Source organism: Cyprinus carpio, chromosome B14 (assembly GCF_018340385.1).
Source record: "Cyprinus carpio isolate SPL01 chromosome B14, ASM1834038v1, whole genome shotgun sequence".
Classification (NCBI taxonomy): Eukaryota; Metazoa; Chordata; class Actinopteri; order Cypriniformes; family Cyprinidae; genus Cyprinus; species Cyprinus carpio.
Genome location: NC_056610.1, coordinates 9,201,797 through 9,222,481, shown reverse-complemented (window position 1 = coordinate 9,222,481; position 20,685 = coordinate 9,201,797). Strand labels below are relative to the sequence as shown.

Here is a 20,685-nt window from a genome sequence, read left to right as displayed (position 1 = left end):
AGTTCTTTTTTTTAGCCTCAACTATTTATTCTTGTTATCTAGGTTACCTGATAGTGATCTGTGCCTTTGCTTTACACCTGAGGATGATTAAAAGTATGTTGCTATGGTTTCGAAATGCACTTCCTGTTTGCTGCCACACCAACAATGGAGCATATCAGGCTGGCATTTAAATTTTCAAGGTTCCTCTGTAAATCGACGGAAACATTCAGAGGTGCTTTTGAATAATGCTGTCGACTATGGTGTGAAATGATGTCTGGGATTAATGTTTCCTACTATCAGGTTTTCTTGCCTTAAAACCTGAGTTTCTGTAGCATAGTTCAATAGAAAATTGATTCCTCCCTGATATCCATTTGAATTATGCTCCGCGTGGGATGGTTTGCATATGACGGAAGAGAAGGAGCTCCAGCGAGAGGAAATGAACATGTGAGATGAATTTGGTGTCAGATTTTGAGGGATTCCCTGGAGGCCCGTATCGAGTTGGATGTTTTGTACTGCTGACAGATCCTGTTATACTAGAAATTATTTATATGATAGAGCTCAAAATCAAATTTTTTCTATAAGATTTTGTGTTTGCAGACCAACCAGTCCAAACTGGATTTCGGTTTATAGTTTAAAGCAAGGCTCAACAGTGATGATGTCTGGGTGATTCAGGCCTTAGAGTGTAATGTTTGTTGAGTTTTTATACTTTTGTAAAGTTAAATATTTGGGCTTTGGAGCAAAAATCTGGCTTTAAACTTGAAAGAGATAAAGATTTGATATTTATCGTGATATCATGATAATTTTTTGGGCCATATAGCCCAGTCTTAATCGTCAGACATTTATTTGTTCATCTTTCAATCATCATTGTATTGCATTGCATTATGTTTTGAAACTACAGAGCTTTGATCATAAAAACTAAGCATTTAAATCTTAAATCTCATCTTACTAAGAAATATTATTGGCAGATATGGTGACAAGTTGACAACTGGTATTTATATCATTTTATGTAAACAGTCTGCTATACTGTTATAAAGATCACACTAATTTACATTACAAGCTGTCAGAATTTTATCTGACTTTCTGGCTTCATAAATATCAGCATCTTTATGAAATTGAATATTTTTGCTCAGTTTGTGCCTCTGAAAGAAACTGAGGTGTGTCATATTATATGAGCCATAGAAAACAAAAAATGCATATTTTATCTAAAGGTTTAATAACTGTTCTATTTAAATATGTGTGTATATGTGTGTATATATATGTATGTATGTGTATGTTTGTTTGTTTGTTGTGACGTATGTGTATATATAATATATATATTATATATATATATCTAATATATATATATATATATATATATATATATATATACTGTACGTCTGAAAATTAGAATATTGTGAAAAAGTAAATTATTTTATAAATAAATAAAAAAGTCAATTATAAAAATGCATATTTTATCTAACTGTTCTATTTAAATATGTGTGAATATATATATAATATATATATATATATATATATATATATATATATATATATATATAAATATATATATATATATATATATATATATATATATATAATTATATATAAATAAATATATATATATATATATAAATATATATATATATATATATATAAATATATATATATATATATATATAATATAATATATATATATATATATATATATATATATATATATATATATAGATATATAAATATATATATATATAATATATATATATATATATATATATATATATATATATACTGTACGTCTGAAAATTAGAATATTGTGAAAAAGTAAATTATTTTATAAATAAATAAAAAAGTCAATTATTTTATAAATTTAGTAACTTATTTCAAAAAGTGAAACTTTCATATATTTAAATGCATTACATGTAAAGTAAAACATTTCAAAAGTTTTTTTTTTTTTTTTTTTTTTTTTTTGATGATTTTGATTAGCTTAGAGAGCATTACAATAGTCCAGTCTGGAAGGAACAAGAGCTTAGTCAAGGAGTTGTGCAGCTTGCTCTTTAAGGAACGGTCTAATCTTCCTAATGTTGTATCGATCGTAACTCCAGGGTTCTTGGCTGTCCTGGAAGGAGTTATGGTTGATGAACCCAGCTGTATAGAGAAGTTGTGATGAGGTCCTGGGTTGCCTGAGACCACGAGCAGTTCTATCTTAGCAAGGTTGAGTTTTAGGTGATGGTCCTTCATCCAGCTAGAAATGTCTCTCAGACAGGCTGCAATGTGAACAGCTACCGTCGGATCATCTAGTTGGAATGAGAAGTGGAGTTGAGTGTCATCTAGGGCTGCAACTAATGATTATTTTGGTAATTGATTAGTTGCCCGATTATTAATTTTTTCGATTAATCGGATTAACCCCCCCCACCCACACACAATTTTCTTTATTTTAATTTATTGATAAAAAAACACTCTGCACATTCTGCTCAATGTCCTTCAAACAAATGTGCCAACTGAATGCTATGAAAACATACAGTGCTTAACAATTTAGTAGACCGCCTGTCATAACAGAGAAAACACAAATATTTTAGGAATCTGTCAAAAAAAAAATGTAAATCTAAAAATGTTATTGTCATTTATTGGGCAAATAACAAACCGAAACAACTAATACGTATTTATTCACATAATAACAAAAATGGCCTCCTTTGCCTTTGATAACAGCTTTCATGCTTGCTGGCATTGTTTATGTACTTTTTAACTAATCTCAATAAAAAAAACATAAAAATAAAACTATTTTTTCTGCCTTTCTTTCATAGATAACAGCAATAATTATATTATAGCATTAGAAACAGCCTACTACTGGAACTAAAGAGCTTACACATATTAAGCTTACACAAACCTTACAAAATTGGTTAAAAACCTTACATAAAGTTGTTTTAATAAATTTGTTAATCACTGTAGGCAATATAGTTTAAATTTCTAGATCAAAATCAAAATTAAAATAATAAAGATAATTAAGACAAATAAAATCACAGTAATGTTCTGCAGGATAGTGTCGCGTGCACTTTGATCACAGTCAGTCTCCTCTTACTGTCATTTCTTTATCCTGTAAAAGCGTCTGACATTTATATTCAGAAAATTACACGCTACTGTCCCTTCACAGTTTCTAGTAACTTACTCTCATAAATTATTTGCACCGCATGTTGTCTTTTAAACATAAATTTAATGTTCAACAACAGATATTTCAGCACAGTGAATGTTTTTGCGCTGAATAGTGTCTCCCTCTGTACTGTGTGCCGTCTGTTTAATGCGCGTGCCTGCCATGCAGGCGCTCTTTCAGTAAAGATTTCTTAACTTAACGCAGACTGTCAGGATGCTCCTTTATGCAAAGATGGAAAGGCTTGCGGAAATTTGTGACATTTACAGATAAGGATAATGACCGTTAACTGAAAGTTTTTTGCGCTGAGGACGCACACACGTATTTGTCGAAGCGACTGACTGGCCAAGCCATTACGCTAATGCATCAGCTTGGATTTCTCATGTTTTGGGCAACCTGGATCACATACTTTTCCTGCAGGAGCTCATTCTGTTTCCTCCACTATTTTTAGATGTATTTTTGTCCATAGAAATGCGTTATTCAGTGCTGTGATTTGATGTGACCGGCTGAAGTTGGACGTGCACTGTGGACAGACCAGACTAATCGATAATGAGAATTGTTCATTATCGATAATAATCGATTTTATCGATTAGTTGTTGCAGCCCTAGTGTCATCAGAATAGAAGTGATAGAAAAAGCCATGTTTCTGAATGACAGATCCTAATGATGAAATGTAGATGGAGAAGAGAAGTAGTCCAAACACTGAGCCCTGAGGAACCCCAGTAGCAAGAAGTTGTGACTTACAAACCTTACCCCTCACCCTGAAAGACCTACCTAAGAGGTAAGACTTGAATTATTGGAGTGCGGTTCCTGAGATGCCCGTCTTTATGAGGGTGGACAGGAGGATCTTGGGGTTAACTGTGTCAAAAGCAGCAGAGAGATCCAGCAAGATGATTACTGAGGATTTGGAAGCTGCTCTTGCCAGTCGCAGGGCTTCAGTAATCGAGAACAGGGCAGTCTCAGTTGAGTGGCCGCTTTTGAAGCCAGATTGGTTGTTGTGCAAAAGGTTGTTCTGTGCAAGGAACATAGAGAGTTGGTTGAACACAACACGCTAAAGTGTCTTTGCAATGAACAGAAGATGTCTGTAGTTTTCTAAAAGTGCTGGATTTAGAGAGGGTTTCTTAAGCAGTGGGGTTACCCAAACCTGCTTAAATGCTGAGGGAACTGTACCAGAGTGAAGAGAGGTGTTTATAATGTGAGTAAGCACAGGTATGACTGAAGAAGAAATTGCCTGAAGTATGTGTAAGAGTTGATGGGATTATATGGGCGAGTAGTAGGATGATTGGAAAGGATAAGTTTGAAAACATCCGTCTCCAAGAGTGGAAAGAAGGGGGAGAGAGAGTGTGTATTTGTCATTATAAAGTTATCGTCAGTTTGTGGTGTGGAGAATTGGTCATTGATGTTTCTTGTTTTATTTATGAAGAATATTGCAAAGTCATTAACTGTAAGAGCTGATGAAGGAGGAGGGGGAGGAGGACAGAGAAGAGATGACAAAGTTTTGTGAAGTGTGTGAGAGTCAGAACAGTTGTTAATTTTGTTGTGCTATGTCTGGATGAAAGGGGGCAAAAGTTGTCTAAGCAAGATGTTAGAGTGGAGGAGAGAGTTTCAATATAGCACTGTTTGTGTCCAGTGCTGAAAACTGAGAGGATAGGTGAGAATGAGAGAGTGAGCATAGGTTACGCTGAAAGGTGACCTGCGGATGAGTGTGTGCTATGTCAGGAGTTAGTGTGAGGTTAGAAGTGATAAGGAAGTGGTCTGAGGTGTGTAATGGAGTAACTGAAGTGTTGTCAGTGGAGGTATAGCGTGTGTAGATGAGGTCCAGTTGGTTACCTGATTTGTGAGTAGCCATAGTAGACACTCACTTAAGATCAAATGAGGCGAGCAGAATGTTAAAGTCAGCAGCCTGGGGTTTTTCTAGGTGGATGTTGAAGTCACCGAGCAGTACCAGAGGTGCACGGTCCTCAGGACAGTTTCGTAGTAACACATCCAACTTCTCCAAGAAGTTCACCAGTTGACCTGGGGAACGATAAACAACCACAAAGTGGGTCAGGGTTAGGGTGGGTAATAGTTATCGCATGTGATTCAAATGAACTGTTGCCTGTAATAGATGGGAGAAGATCAAATTTCCATTCATTTGAGATACATAGACCAGGACCTCCACCCCTTCCAATCACGCGAGGGGTGTGGGAAAAAGTGAAATTAGTGGAGAGGGCTGCAGGAGTGGCAGTGTCCTTGGGTTTGATCCAAGTCTCAGTTAGGGCCATGAGGTTGAGACCGGAATGAGTAGCAATAGAAGAAATAAATTCCGCTTTGTTTACAGCAGACTGGCAGTTCCAGAGACCAAATGGAATAAGGAGTAAAGTAGTAGAGGATATAGGGACAGGCTGTAGATTATTAGGATTGGCCTGCTTCCAACGTGCAGTGTGTGCTTTCCGAGTGTTAGTAGTAATAGTAGAGATTTGAAAGCACATAGTGAGTGCAATTGACTAAACAAGTATATGAGAACAAGCTGTACAAAAAGTAAAGAAAGGGGAGAAAAGCAATACTCAAGTGCCTTGTCTGTTTCCTTTCTTGGTGGAGTTGTGCAGGTAGAGTCAATGGTCTTTACACTTGTCGGTCTTTACACAAGGGCTGCCGCAACCGCTGCTGCGGTGAACTAACCAATTATATACCCGCCTGATTACTTGTTATTGAAGTCAGCTGGCCACACCTTACTACTTAGCAAACCAAAACTGTAAAGTCACTGATATGTACGAGAACAAACACGACTAGAGCACGGTTTACCATGTTAAACACGGTAATCAAAACAATGTTTCCTAGCAATGACAACCATGCTAAAATTTAATGAGAACAGAAAACAAAACTTTTGCAAACTGCTGTCTTTTTCCTGCTGCTCGACTGCTTCTTTTCTGCCTCTTTTCTGCTGCTCGAGTGCATTTATGCACTCAATACTTGGCCGAGGCTCCTTTAGCACAAATTCCAGCATCAGTGAGGTGTGGCATGCAAGCGATCAGCCTGTGGCACTGCTGAGGCATTATTGGGCCTTCAGCTTGTCAGTATTGTTGGATCGACTTTCTCCTCATTTTTCTCTTGAAAATATCCCAAAGATTGGCTGGCCAATCAAGCACAGTAATATCATGGTCAGCACACCTCTTGGAAATGGTTTTGGCACTGTGGGCAGGTGCTAAAGTCCTGCAGGAAAATGAGCATCTCCATCAGCATCTCCATAAACTTGTCAGCAGATGGAAGCATAAAGTTCTCCAAAACCTCCTGGTAGAGGGCTGCATTGACTTTGGACTTGATAAAACACAATGGACCAACACAAGCAGACGTCACGGCACCCCAAATCATCACTGACTTTGGAAACTTCACACTGGACTTCAAGCAGCTTGGATTCTGTGCCTCTTCAGTCTTCCTGCAGACTCCAGACCTTGATTTCCAAATGAAATGCAAAATTTACTTTCATCAAAAAAGAGGACTTTAGACCACTGAGCAACAGTCCAGTTATTATCTCCTTAGCTCAGGTAAGATGCTTCTGACATTGTTTCTGTTTCAGAAGTGTCTTGGTAGCCCTTTTCCTGAAGACGTCTGAGCATGGTGACTCTGGATGCACTGACTCCAGCTTCAGTCCACTCCTTGTGAAACTCTCCCAAGTGTTTGAATTGGCTTTGCTTGACAGTATTCTCAAGCTTACAGTCAACCCTGTTGCTTGTGCACCTTTTCCTACCCAATTTCTTCCTTCCAGTGTGTATGTGTGTGTATATATATATATATATATATATATATATATATATATATATATATATATATATATATATATATATATAAGCATTCTTTAATCTAATTAATTACATGATTTGGCGATTAATTAATCGCAAAGTAATCACATCAAATTTGGTGGAGAAATAACTCCCAAAGTTATATGTAAAGCATCCAACAGACCTAAAAAGTAGCTGCAAGAAATATTTTTCATTCAACATAAAATTTATTACAAATAGCCTACTCTTTTGGACCATGAGGGTGAGTAAATGACAAAATTTTAATTTTTGGGTGGGTGAACTTTACCTTTAATAATTTTTATTATTATTATTACCTTGAAAATATGAAGTATTTCTTTAATGAAATGCTACTCTAAATAATAAACTAAAACTGCCAGTAGGTGGTGGTAAATGTCTTAATGATTAAGTCATCGAGTCATTTATCCATTCATTTTATTCGTTCAAATGACTGATTCATTCAGGAGTGAAGGAAATGGTTCTTTATGAATGGTCCTTTGAATCATTAGGCTTGTTCGACTTGAAGCAGATCATCACCATCAGATCAGTGTGTGACATCAAAGTACCACGAGAGCGATTCGAGAGCAGATAGCTCCTTATGCTTTTGAGGCGCTCTCGCTGTACATTAATGTCATACACCGATTGTTTGTGCAGCGCTGCTTCAAATCCAAGGCGCATATGGCCCAATGGTTCAACGTGCCAAATGGTTCACCCAATTTGTTCAAAACATGGACTAAGAAATGAAATGCAGCTGTGTGTTGCTCGGAGATGAACAGTTCTGCTTTGTCTTTATATTTTCAATGGCAAAATTGAGCAAAACTGACAACATTGTGTCTAAAATAGCAATATTCAATTCTTATTCACTGATCTGTTAAGACCATTAAGACATTAAGATCAGTATCACATTTGCAATTGTGTGATATCGCTTAACTATATGATGTAAATATGAGACAAAAAACAGTCAGGCCAACAGGGGCATTTTTACCACATATTTTGAAATTTAGGGATATTCTAACTACGTCCTCTAGGCTCCGTCATGCAGTAAGTTGTTGCCCTGCATCATATGTGTCATCAATGAACTGTACGACATGTCAGATGACCCACATAGGTCTGGGCTGGGGCAATATATATATATATATCCTTGAGATCTCTTACACTTCTCTTTCTGGCGTCCCTTTATTTCTCATTACCTGTGAAACACACAGCGCAGGTCTCCCTCCCCTGAGATCAGTGGGTTAGTTCTTCTCCTCTGCTCTTCTTTTAACCAGCGCGTTTTCTTTCGATCTGCTCCACATAAGTGGGTGGGAGTTTTTCATCCATGCAGGAATCACACTCACTGATTGTGTGTTAGTATATAAAGTGTGTATTTTAGTTTTTAGTGTATAAAATGTGGCTATGTTACATGCAAACACAGTTTCTGTAGTCATATTAGCTCTTCTGCTGCCTCCATAACAGCTTAGATAGAGTCATGGTTAATATCAGAATGGCAAAGGTTCACGATAACATCAGCATTAGTGTGACCTTTAGAGCCATCGCCAGTAGTTACAGCAGTGATTTGGACAGCTGCACTTTTGTCTTGAGCTTAACTTTTTTCACATGGTGTTGAACGAGGTTATATCTGCACCTTTGACCTGTCCTCCTGCCATAACACACCGCAAAGTTTCAGTGATGTACTGGTGAAACTACTTTTCATGCAATTACTGTACAATAAATATGGATTTAAGCTTACAAGATTGACTCCAAATTACTCCAATATGTGAACAAATCATTCAGATCAGTTTTGTGAAATAGATTAGATCTGACTCAAAAGAATGTGTCTTTTACAAATGGCACATTTCTACTTAGTAACTAAAGTTCAAGATGTCCAGAGACTTATTTTGGTCTGTTCCTCACACAAACTATTGCATGAGAAGACTTGAATGCAGATTATATGTGATTCTTGTATGATACTTGTGTCTGAAAATATTTTTCGCCCCATTTTGCTTTAGTACCCATTCATTGAAATTGTGTGGAGAATAGCAAAGTGCAGTTCTTCAAAATTACTACTTTTGTATTACAAAGATTAAATTCATATGGTTTTTAGAAGGACGTGAGAGGAAATAACGACAAGGCTCCTTGACATTAAAAAAAAAAAAAAAAACTATTTAGGATTTGGTAGGAATTTTTTTTTAAATTTATTTACTTTTTCGAAAGAACTGTTTGCACACAAAGGCTGCATTATTTGATCAAAAATGCACAGTACTATTGGGAAATAATTTTACAGTTTAAAATAACTGATTTCTATGAAAATATATTGTAAAATGTAATTTATTCCTGTGATGAAAGCAGAATTTTTAGCATAATTACTCCAGTCTTCATTGTCACACGATCTTTCAGAAATCATTCTAATATGCTGGTTTGCTGTTCAATAATCATTTTATTATTTTATTATCAATGTTGAAAACAGTTGTGCTGCTTCATATTTTTGTAGAAACCATTGTTCTTTGATGAATAGAAAAAGAACAGCATATATTAGAAACAGAAATGTTTTGTAACATATATACTGTATATACAGGTATGTATTTACTGTCACTTTTGATCAATTTTATGAATCCTTGATGATTATTTTTTTTCTTATTGACACCAAACCTTTGAATGGTAGTGCACATATGCAGAACAAAATCTTTTTTTTTTACATGCAAATTCAGTCAAACTGGACATTGTTTTTCTTCTCTTTGAAGGCCAGCAGAGAATGGGTTTTAGATGTTTTTGTGTTTCTGCTCAAAGCCCCGTCACATGGACACCCAACAGGCATTTTTAGCAAAAAAGACAGAAAACATGACTCAAATGTGCGTCATTTGTTACTGAGGTAAATGACCTGTTAGCTTCACTTTGATATGTTCTTGTTGTCATGGCATAGAGGCTCTGAGGGTCTCTAAAAGCCCCTCTGCTGTCACTGAGTCGTTGAGTATTCAGACATTACTCATTAGACACACTGAGATGTTTGAAAGCCGTCGAATCGTACGCAGTCTTACTGTTTGACAGTCTCATCTGCAATTACACAGAGCTGTGATGCTGTTGGACAGACGAGGTTCGGCTTAACATGTTCATCTTTTGCCTTCCTGTTTGTATCTCTTGTGTTGTGATGAGATGTTTTTGTTTTTCATTTGTGGACTGAGCTGACGGCCCTCGCGTAGAATCCATCTAAACTAATGAGATTTCTCACACATTTCCCTCTCTCTCTTACTCTCTGTTTGTAATTTTTCATATCTTTTTGTTTTCGTATTTTTAATAACAGCATGCCAGTGTTTCCTGGCATTCTGTTTTTCTAAAAACATATCTTATAACAATACATTTTGTTTCTAACACACTACATATTAGTTTTAAATTCATTCAACACATTCACATTAGTTAATGCATGATGACATCATAACCTAATAATTAGCAAAAATGTATTCATTTTGGTTTATTGTAATTTCTATATACAATTGTAGCATTTGTAGTAAGTTTTATTGATAAATTAAACATGTATAATAATTGTATGTTATCATTTAAAATATATAATGTAAAATATAGATTTTATGAATTTTAATGAAACTGAATTTTAAATTATGAAAGAATTAATTATTCTAATATTACAAATATATATTTTATTGCAAAACAATAATAATATTTAAAATGGTAGATTACTGCAATTATAATATTACAGTTATAATATTAAAAAATGTGTATTTTATAATAATTATAATAATAAGACAATTATATTAATGATAATCATTAAACATTTTATTGTCACACCTTTGGACTGTTTTGTTGTGTTTTCATCCCTCATGTGTTCCTTGTCCCAGTTTTCCCTCATGTCTGATTGTCATTTGGATCACCTGTGTCTTGTTCATTATCCTCGTTTGCCTGTGTATTTAAGTTCTAGTCTGTCGCGTGTTCCCTGGTCTGGTATTGAATGCATTACCTTGTGGGTGTTTACCTGCCCTGTCTGGATTACCCCTTGATGCACATTAAATATTATTTAACTTTTCTTCATCGTCGTCATTGTGGATCTTTATACATACCGTGTCGTGACAGAATACCGGACCAAAACAAAAGTACTACCAGTGTGCTTTCCCCATGTTTATTTTTGTAAGTTTTCTTTTTGTAATGAACCATCCTGAATTCCTCCTCCTCCTGCTGGAGCAAGGGGAGCTTCCTCTCAAAGTCCATAAGGCGATCTTTCTGGAGATCGCCAACAACACCAGCTACCTGGACGACTCGCTCTGTGCCCATCTGCCCTGAACTGTCAGTCTGCCCTGAACTGTCTGTCTGCCTGGAAATATCTGTCTGCCCTGAACTGTCGGTCAGTCCTGTCTTGACCACTGAGGTCGTTCCCCTGTTGCTGGCGCTCCCGGTGCTAGGAGTGGCCATATGGTGTGTGTGGGCAGCACACACCGTTTCAAACCCCACTGATCATCCTGAACTCCTGCCCAGCCTCTCTCTCCCACCACCTCTGCACCAGTCCTCACCATTGCCTCCGCTGTCTCCTGGCAGCCTCTCAGCTCACCATCTGTGCGGTGGGATCGCCACGGGTCTGCCAGTCACCATCTGCATCATGGCTGGAAGGTCCCTTGTCTCCATTGTCCAGTCGACCCCGCGGCTCCAATATGGCTCCTAGCTTCCTCATCTCCACAATGGCCCGGCAGTCCTCCAGCTGCACCTCATCCCTCCGTTCCTGTCAGGCTTCTCCTTCCCTCCGGCTCCACCTTGGTCCTCTGTCGCTCTGGCTACATCGCGGCCTTCCTGATCCCCACTTCGGTCGCCAGAGTCATCTGCTCTGCCTCGGCCCTCTGGATCCTCCCCTGTCACCCTGGCTCCTCTCCACAACCACCTGCTCCGCCACTGCCGTCTCTTGGCTCCCTGGGGTCGTCAGCCCTTCTTCCACCATGGCTTCTCCCTTCGTCTGCCCCACTGTGGGTCGCCTTCATGGCTGCGGCCTCGGTCCCGCCTAGCTCCTCCTGCTCCAAGTCCCTCCTGTCTTCACCCTGGCTCCTCCCTCCATCTGATCCACCTTGGCTCCTGCTGTTTCCTCCATGGTTCCTCCCTCCTTCATCTCCACCCTGGACTCTGTCAGTCGTCTTCCTCCTGGGTGTCTGTCCTCCGCCCGATGCTCCACCAGTATTGTCTGCCTTCCTTTCTGCCAGCCCTTTGCCGTCTCCTGTCACCATCCCACATTCACTCCTTTGTCCTTCTCCTTAGTCTCCCTCCGTCCCTCCCTTTGTTTCTGTGGCGTGAGGTTGCGCCTTCCGGGAGGGGGTACGACCTGTCACACATTTGGACTGTTTTGTTGTTTTCATCCTTAATGTGTTCCTTGTCCCAGTTTTCCCTCATGTCTGATTGTCATTTGGATCACCTGTGTCTTGTTAATTATCCTCGTTTGCCTGTGTATTTAAGTTCTAGTCTGTCCTGTTTTCCCTGGTCCGGTATAGAATACTTTACCTTGTGTGTGTTTACCTGCCCTGTCTGGATTACCCCTTGTTGCACATTAAATATTATAAACCCTTTTTCATTGTCGTTGTTGTGGTTCTTAATACACACCGTGCCGTGACAGTTATATACTACTACTACTACTAATAATAATAAAAATTATTATTATAAATTAATAAATGTTTTATTATTTCAATGATTATATGTACATTTTATTATACTGCAATAATAATAATAATAATAATAATAATATTAAAATTTTTTAAGTAAAATTTATAATAAAAGATTGTTCATAATGTATTTTAATATAAATATAATAATTATATATAATATTAAATACTACATGAAATATAGTATTACTACTACTACTACTACTACTACTACTACTACTTCTACTACTACTACTACTACTACTACAAATAAATATGCATTTTACAAATATACATATACCACGGATTAAAGATCTGTTGAGTTTTTTTTATTTTTTTTATTTTGAGTCTTTCTCTGACTCTCCTACAACGCCGCCTTTTGCCATCCAACGCTCATGTTGTAGAGACTGGGTTTGTACTAGTTTGGTGCGATTCTTCCTGTCTTACTACATCATTTTTTTCTCTCTCCTCATGTATTCTCACGTTCCCTGGACAGCCTCTGTGATGAACACATCAATTCATTTCTCCTCCAACAGAACAATCTTTCCATACCTTTGTGTGGTGCAGCAAAATCCCATAAAGGAAGCCGTGGATTTCAGGCTGGGCACAATAGAAGATCTTGTTTTCAGCCACTGGCTTGCGCTATATTCTCTCCTCCTCTTCAGGGCCGTACGGGGCCACAGGACCCCAGAGCTGCATCCGGTGTCTTTGTACGGAGGTTGTTTGCCTGAAGTGGGAGTTTGGATAATATCCTGTTATTCCCACTCAAACCGATGCATGTCGTGTAAATAACAACACTTCAGAGAATCTGAACATAATGGTACGCTTTAATTTCCTGTCCTCCTTTTCCAAGTCCATATCCCTCCTGTGAAGACGAGATTTGAGACTGTAAATTGGGCCACGCTTTTATACATTCTCCTACACTGGTTTCTTGTGTCTACTCTGAATAATTACATGCAAATCTCCCATTCGCCTCATTTTGGGACAAAGTATCCGTAGAGGAAGTGGTCATGTTTGCTGATTTTGCAATTGATTTCCTAAGCAAGTTCATCTTCCTGTAATGAATATTGCTGCATTGCAAAAACCTTGGACATTTTGCTCGGTTTAAATTGAAATTGCATATTAATTGATGCCATTGAAAGTCTGTTATTGAGCACTTGCCGTGACCTGCACTGCCTCGTCTGGCTACTTGTTCTTTCCCAAATGCATTTAGTCCAGAGCGACTCAAAATACTCTCTACAGTCTCTTTGAGATGCAGTTTTGTCTTTACTTGATAACTGTGCCCTAGAGCATCATGGGTAAGGTTTCTAGCTCATGTACAGGACTTCTGCATGTTGCTAGAATTGATGTCTACAACAGAAATGTACATTAGGTAATGCATTATTATGACATGAACTAACAATGATCAGTAATTTACAGTGTTTGTTAATTTTGGTTCATTTTAATTTCTACATATACTAATAGATGTATAACATTATAAGTTGTATAAATTAGTGGTAATAATAATGATGATGATGATGATGATAATAATAATATTAATAATAATTATTATTATTATTATTACCACCATGGTTATTATAGTTAACAAAATCTATAAAAAACATTTCTGTTTCTTGAATAATAAACATAATAATTAATTAATAATAATTGTATAGAAAAACAAAAACTAAAAATTACTAACTAATAAAAACACTAAACCTTTAAAACTAAAATGAAAGCAAGAAATATAAAAGTAAAATCTAATTCAAAGTATTAACAAAAACTGAGTATCTCAATACTTAATACTGATTACTGCTAATAATGTAAAATTGTAATTTAATACTTCAAGTTGTATCAATTAATTTGATAGTAATAATGTTTTTATATTTTACATGCCCTAATACATTTGTTACATTAAGTTTGATAATAATAATATATGAATTATAGTAGTTAATATCAATACTAATAGCCAATATTAATAACATGATTAATTATTTTTATTAAAAGATTTTTACATATATATTTCAGGTTGTATTAAGATATTAAGATTAATTATTTTTATTAAAAATTTTTTACATATATATTTCAGGTTGTATTAAGATATTAAGATAATAATAATAATAATGTAATTTATGATGATTGTGATTATAACAATACATATTAATTATAGTAGTTTATATCAATAGTAATAGCCAATATTAATAAAATAATTAATTAGAAGATTTTTTTACATATACTTTTCAAGTTGTATATAAGATATATAATGTACCTTAATATATAATAATAATAATCATTTATTATTATTATTATTATTATTATTATTATTATTATTATTATTATTATTGCAGAACGATTTAATAATGAACAGTAGGGTATATTTGTAAATCAGCATTAATTTACAATACATCATTATTAAACAATATATGATTAAACAGTATATTGTTTATATTCTATTGAGAAGAGCAGCATGAACATTCTTCCAACCCCCTCCTTTTGTGTTTCATGGATGAAGGAAAGTTTGAGTTTGGAACATCATGAGTACACACCCCCCCCCCCCCCCTTCCTTTAATAGCTTGGCTTCTGCACAAACTCCACAAGTTTCTTTTTCTCTGAAATTGCACTAGCGTCCCCTGTTCTCCCCTTCAATTAAAAAAGGGCCAGCATTAAAGAATCTCATGAGAAAACCGCCTAAACGACTTCCTGAATATTTAAAAGATGGTTCTGGAACGTTTCTCACTGGTGCTGTGCGGGGAATCGCTGTAAGTGGCAAAAGAAGCGTCTGGGTTTGGTTTCTGTGCCTGTGAAATCTCCTCACAGATTTACCGCTTTTATTTTTTCTGAACCTATTCCCTTTATCCCCTCTCTGTTATTTCTCACTCTCTGTCTTATTTTGTCTTATTCTTTCTCCCCCCCTCCCCCCCACTCTCCTTGTCTGGGATCCATTACCTTTTTATGAAAACATCAGTATTCAAAAATATCATTCCACATCCATATGAGCTTATTTCTTCAAAAGGAGACAATTGAAAGCATGCTCGTGCTGCTCTTGGGTGTACAGTAAAGACACTCATAACGATGTGGAAAGACATGAATAGTTTTTAAATCCTACTGCTCTCATACAAATGTATAATTAGGAGGACAAAAAAGCAACATAAATGTGGTCCAGACAACTTAATAATTAATATGCAAATATACTATTTATTAATATCCTGAATTAACTTTTGTCTTCACTTGCATTTTAGTTTGTTTTAATAATTTTCGTACAGTATGCACTTTTGACATTTTTAATGTCTATTTAGATTTATTTTCATTTCAGTTTTGATTTCAGTAATTTTTAGTTTTAAAATTTAAACTTAACATTTTTGTACTTCAGTTTAAACATTTTATTTTATTTCATTTCAGAAGCAGTTTTGAATAGTTTCAGTTAACCCTGCAACTTATAAGCTGAAGTCCTCTAAAGTCGTTATTTACTGAAAGTTAACCGAAAATGACCTGCATCTAAATTCTTAAAACAAAAATCATACATTTATTGTACTTTATTGCATTTTTATGTGCCAAATTTAAATATGCATATCATATGTACATGATATTTAAAGAGGAAAGATTAAAATTAGAATTCATAGTTTCTCCTGTTGTGTTCCACAGAAGAAAGAGAGTCGTAGGGTTCAGAATGACATGAGGGTGAGTAAATAATGACTCACTTTAGCGGAACTATTCATTTAAGCCGTCTGTAATTCCTCAAGGTTTCTTGGAAAAGCCACCTGCAGTGCTATTAAAATGGCAGGGGGCATTTTTCATTCTTTTACCTTGTTCCATTTTCATTTTTTATTCATTTTTCCCACTCCTTGTCTCAAACCAAATCACTCTTTCCTGAAGTCAGAAATCACTTTTGCGCTTTCAAATAATAGTCAGTTCGTACATTAACACCGTGTTTGATTCAGCCACATCCAAGCGCTCAACAAATCACTGAGATAAATTCACACGCATCTCTATTTCATTGCACTCATTCCTGCAATGAAGTCTGAAACTCTTGACTTTTTTAAAAGAACTCCCAATGGTTGCTTCATGTTGAATTATTTTTCAAAGCTCCTTTAATGTCGCCTTTCTTTATTAGTTTTGTTCTGCTTTAAGCTTTCTAGTAAGTCCTAAGGGGAAATGCTCTATTTTCAATGCATTTTTATGGTAAGACGCAGGCACCCAGAGGATAACAGTAAATCACAATTTAGAGGAGGGAAAGAAAAAACGCTTTATATTCTTATATCAAGTTATTTATTTTCCTTGCTTTTTTGTTTTTTTTTCTTTTTTTTACTGTTGTTTTTCGAACACTGTGTTACAGTCATTACTGCACCTCAGTTTGATAGCAGTTTATTTCTGGCTCGCCGCTGGAAAACAAGTGCCCTAAAACTGCCACTGCTAACAGGCATTTGCGGATGGGACACCCCCACGGCCCTTTATGGTGGCCATCCTCATGCCATTATTGAGGTGAAATTGGCCATCTACTGTAGGAATAGTTATAGTGTTTTCCTGTAATGCAGTGTTATTTTAGAGCAAAGCTTCGTTGTTGAATCTGTTGTATTGTCCCTTTTAGGTCTTTTAAAAGTTTTCATACCAGTAAAACAGCCTAAACCAGCCCAAGGTGGTTTTCTGGTCTTAGTTGGCCACCAGGCTGGTTGTCATTTACTCACCCTCAGGTCCAAAAGAGTAGGCTATATGTAATAAATTTTATGTTGAAAAAAAAATATATAATATATATATTTTTTTTTTCTTGCACAACATTTTTGTCTGGTTTCCAGTAGAAATATCTAAACATTTTTCAGTCAAGATTCATGCATTTACTTGAAAAGTATAATGCAAGATATTAAGTCAGTTACAAAAAAGTCCAAATTAATTGAGTTTATGCTTAATACAGTAAAAAAGAATTAAAGACTTAATCCTAAATTCAAAACAGTTGAGATTATTAGATATTTTTCTTGTTTAAAAAAAAACTTGATTCTGATAAGAAAAGAAGATTTTGTATTTTTTGCCTTTTTTTCATTACAAAATTCAGATTGACTATAAGGAATTTTTTAAGTCTTGTTTTCTGAAAATTTTATTAGAATTAAATTTCTTAAAAATATCAATGAGGTAAGAAAAAATCTTGTTTTCCCTTTGAATTGGTATTTTCAAATGGCTTTATTCATGCGGCTTGTCAAAAAAAACTGAAAATAAATCAGAATAAAAATGAATATGGAATATGAAGCCTATTTGTATTTTCAGATTTTGATACATTTATTTTCATGACAGTTAAGCAAATGTTTTCTTGCCTAAATTCTCTTATATGTGACAAAATAAATAAATTAATGATTATTTTTTACTATTTATTTTCTTTTATAAATTTATTTAAAATTGTTCTTCTTTATGTAGAAGTACAATTTTAAGCATAGCCAATGTAATTTGCATATATTTTGTATATTTGTGCATAATTTTATTCTGTTTGCATATTATTTATTCTTAGTAATTACATACAGTTTTATTTTTTAGATTTCATATGTATTATTTATATTTTATGTGTTTTTCCCTATTGATTGATTGATTGATTGATTGATTATTTATTTATTATTATTATTATTATTATTATTTTGCAGTATTTAGATGCCTTGAAGGGAAAGTTATGTGGATAACCAAACAGTTTTTAGTTGACTTCCATAGTTTTTTTTTTTTTTTTTTCATACTATGGAAGTCAGTGGCTACCAGCAACTGTTTGATTACCAACATTCTCCAAAATATCTTCTTTTATGTTCAACTGAAGAAAGAAACCGGTTTAGAACAACATGAGGTTGAGTAAATGCTGACAGAATTGTCATTTTTGCGTGCACTACCCCTTTAATGTATAATAATGTACACAAGGAATGGTTTTAGCTTTTACTTGACAGTGATGTGTTGGGCAATCACAGCATATTAGGAATTTCCTAAGCTAATTTACAGTTTGCGTTTTTCTGCCACTGTGACTTAAATCACACCTGTCAATGCGCAATTATTTCCCCACACCGCTGGCGGATATTAGGGCGCAAGTGAGGTGGCGTTTTCAAATGGCTTATTCACAGTGCTTGTCATTAGCGTGCATTAACTTGGGGGGAGGGAAGGCTAGTAATTAGCATACGTTTAGTGGGCTCATGAATATTTGGACCGCTGTGAGCAGAGGACTGGTTGTAAGCGTAGCATCATCAGTGTTAGTGGCAGTAAGAGCGTTTGGACGGCCAGCTGTGAGCGCAGCGGTACAGGGCCCAGGAGTGTGTGAAGGACGGCTGTTTAGTGTGTGTGTGTACAGCTTCAGAGTGCCACTGAGGGAATCAAGTGCTCTGACGCACTGAGAGGCTCTTTGATGTGAAACAGAGCCGAGCGTCCTCACATCCCTGATGGCAGAGAGAGAGACGCGTCCCCAGCGGCTTAGCGCTAAAACCTCGGTGATTTGCTCCAGTGGAGAGAAGAGCATTCCAGCGTCTCTCCCGCACGCTTACACAAACACACATGATGCACAAATATACACAAACACACAGCCGGATCTGCGACGAACTCACAAGAAATTAAGAACATTTATTTTGCAGAAGTTTTGCAGAAAGTATGATGCACAAATGTACACAAATATACAGCAGGATCTGGGGAAAACTGACAAGAAATTAGGAAAATTTACATTGCAGAATTTTTGAAGAATTTGATTTTCTTTGACCATCAATAATGTTTTTTTTTTTTTTGTAGTTGTTGTTAGTGTGTGTAAATAATTTTTTTTTTATTGAAATAGGTGATTGGTGATTGATTGTGATTTTTTTATTTTTTTATTATTTGTTGTTTTTATACAATGTTATGTATATTGTATATTATATTTTGATTGTATTTAAAAATAATATATGTTTTTATATGTATAAAAATGATACATTTTTGCATGTCTAAAATGATCATAGTCTAAACAAAGAGTGAAATAACCATAAATAGTGCTGTCAAATCAATTAATCGCGATTAATGATATCCAATATAAAGGTTTATGTTTACATAATATATGTGTGTGTACTGTGTATTTATCATGTACAGTAAATATAAATAAACAAACATACATGTATATATTTAAGAAATATATACATAAATATTACACAAACACACATATATATATATATATATGACTTGTTATATATAAATAAATTTCTTAAATCTATGTTTGCGTGTATACGTGTGTGTGTCTATATTATATATAGTATATATATATATATATATTATATATATATATATATATATATTATATACTCCTATATAATGTGTATATATATATATATATGTATATATATATATATATATATGTGAAAGTGAAAGTGGACGTGACATTCAGCCAAGTATGGTGACCCATACTCAGAATTCGTGCTCTGCATTTAACCCATCCGAAGTGCACACAACACAGAGCAGTGAACCACACACACACTGTGAACACACACCCGGAGGCAGTGGGCAGCCATTTTTATGCTGCGGCGCCCGGGGAGCAGTTGGGGGTTCGATGCCTTGCTCAAGGGCAACTACAAAGTCATGGTATTGAAGGTGGAGAGAGAGAAGTACATGCACTCCCCCCACCAACAATTCTGCCGGCCCGAGGACTCGAACTCACAACCCTTCGATTGGGAGTTTGACTCTCTAACCATTAGGCCACGACTTCCCACATTAGATATATATATACATATAAATATTAGAAGTATGTTATTTTAACACAAACTTTTGTTTTTGATGCGATTAATCAATTTGACAGCACTACCGTGAACCATTTATTTTGTGAAAAAAACCAAATGAACCATTTATTTTGTGAAAAAAATCAATTTTATTAAATAAAGTTAATAATATCATAGTCTTTTAATGGATTATTTTACTTTTTTTTGTACAATTTTTTTAAATGTCTGTAGTGATGTTACATTTAAGTAAATATGTTTACTTATTAATACAAAATTTTAAATAAATAATTTTAGCTAATAGAATAAATGTTAGCAATGTTATTAGTAAGTATATTCAATCAGATTGTTTATTTTATTTATTTATTTAATTTTTTTTTTTTCTGTTTCAGGAATCTGAAGGGACGTTGCCCAACTTACTGGTTCTGTGTGGAGACCACGGCATGTCTGAAACCGGCAGTCACGGCGGTTCGTCGGAGCCGGAAATTAACACGCCCCTTGTGCTCATCAGCCCCACTTTCAGGAGGAAAGGTGAGTAGCACAGGCTGCTGG

The 20,685-nt window shown here is 35.4% G+C and overlaps 1 protein-coding gene across 1 annotated transcript in view; it reads left to right on the top strand.

Annotated features, from left to right (window-relative positions):
• Positions 1-20,685, top strand: part of pigg (phosphatidylinositol glycan anchor biosynthesis class G) — a 132,488-nt gene that overhangs the window by 22,204 nt on the left and 89,599 nt on the right. Inside the window, exon 5 of the mRNA XM_042737966.1 lies at positions 20,526-20,664. Coding sequence (XP_042593900.1) covers positions 20,526-20,664 — 139 coding nt within the window. The remainder of the gene's footprint in view (positions 1-20,525; positions 20,665-20,685) is intronic.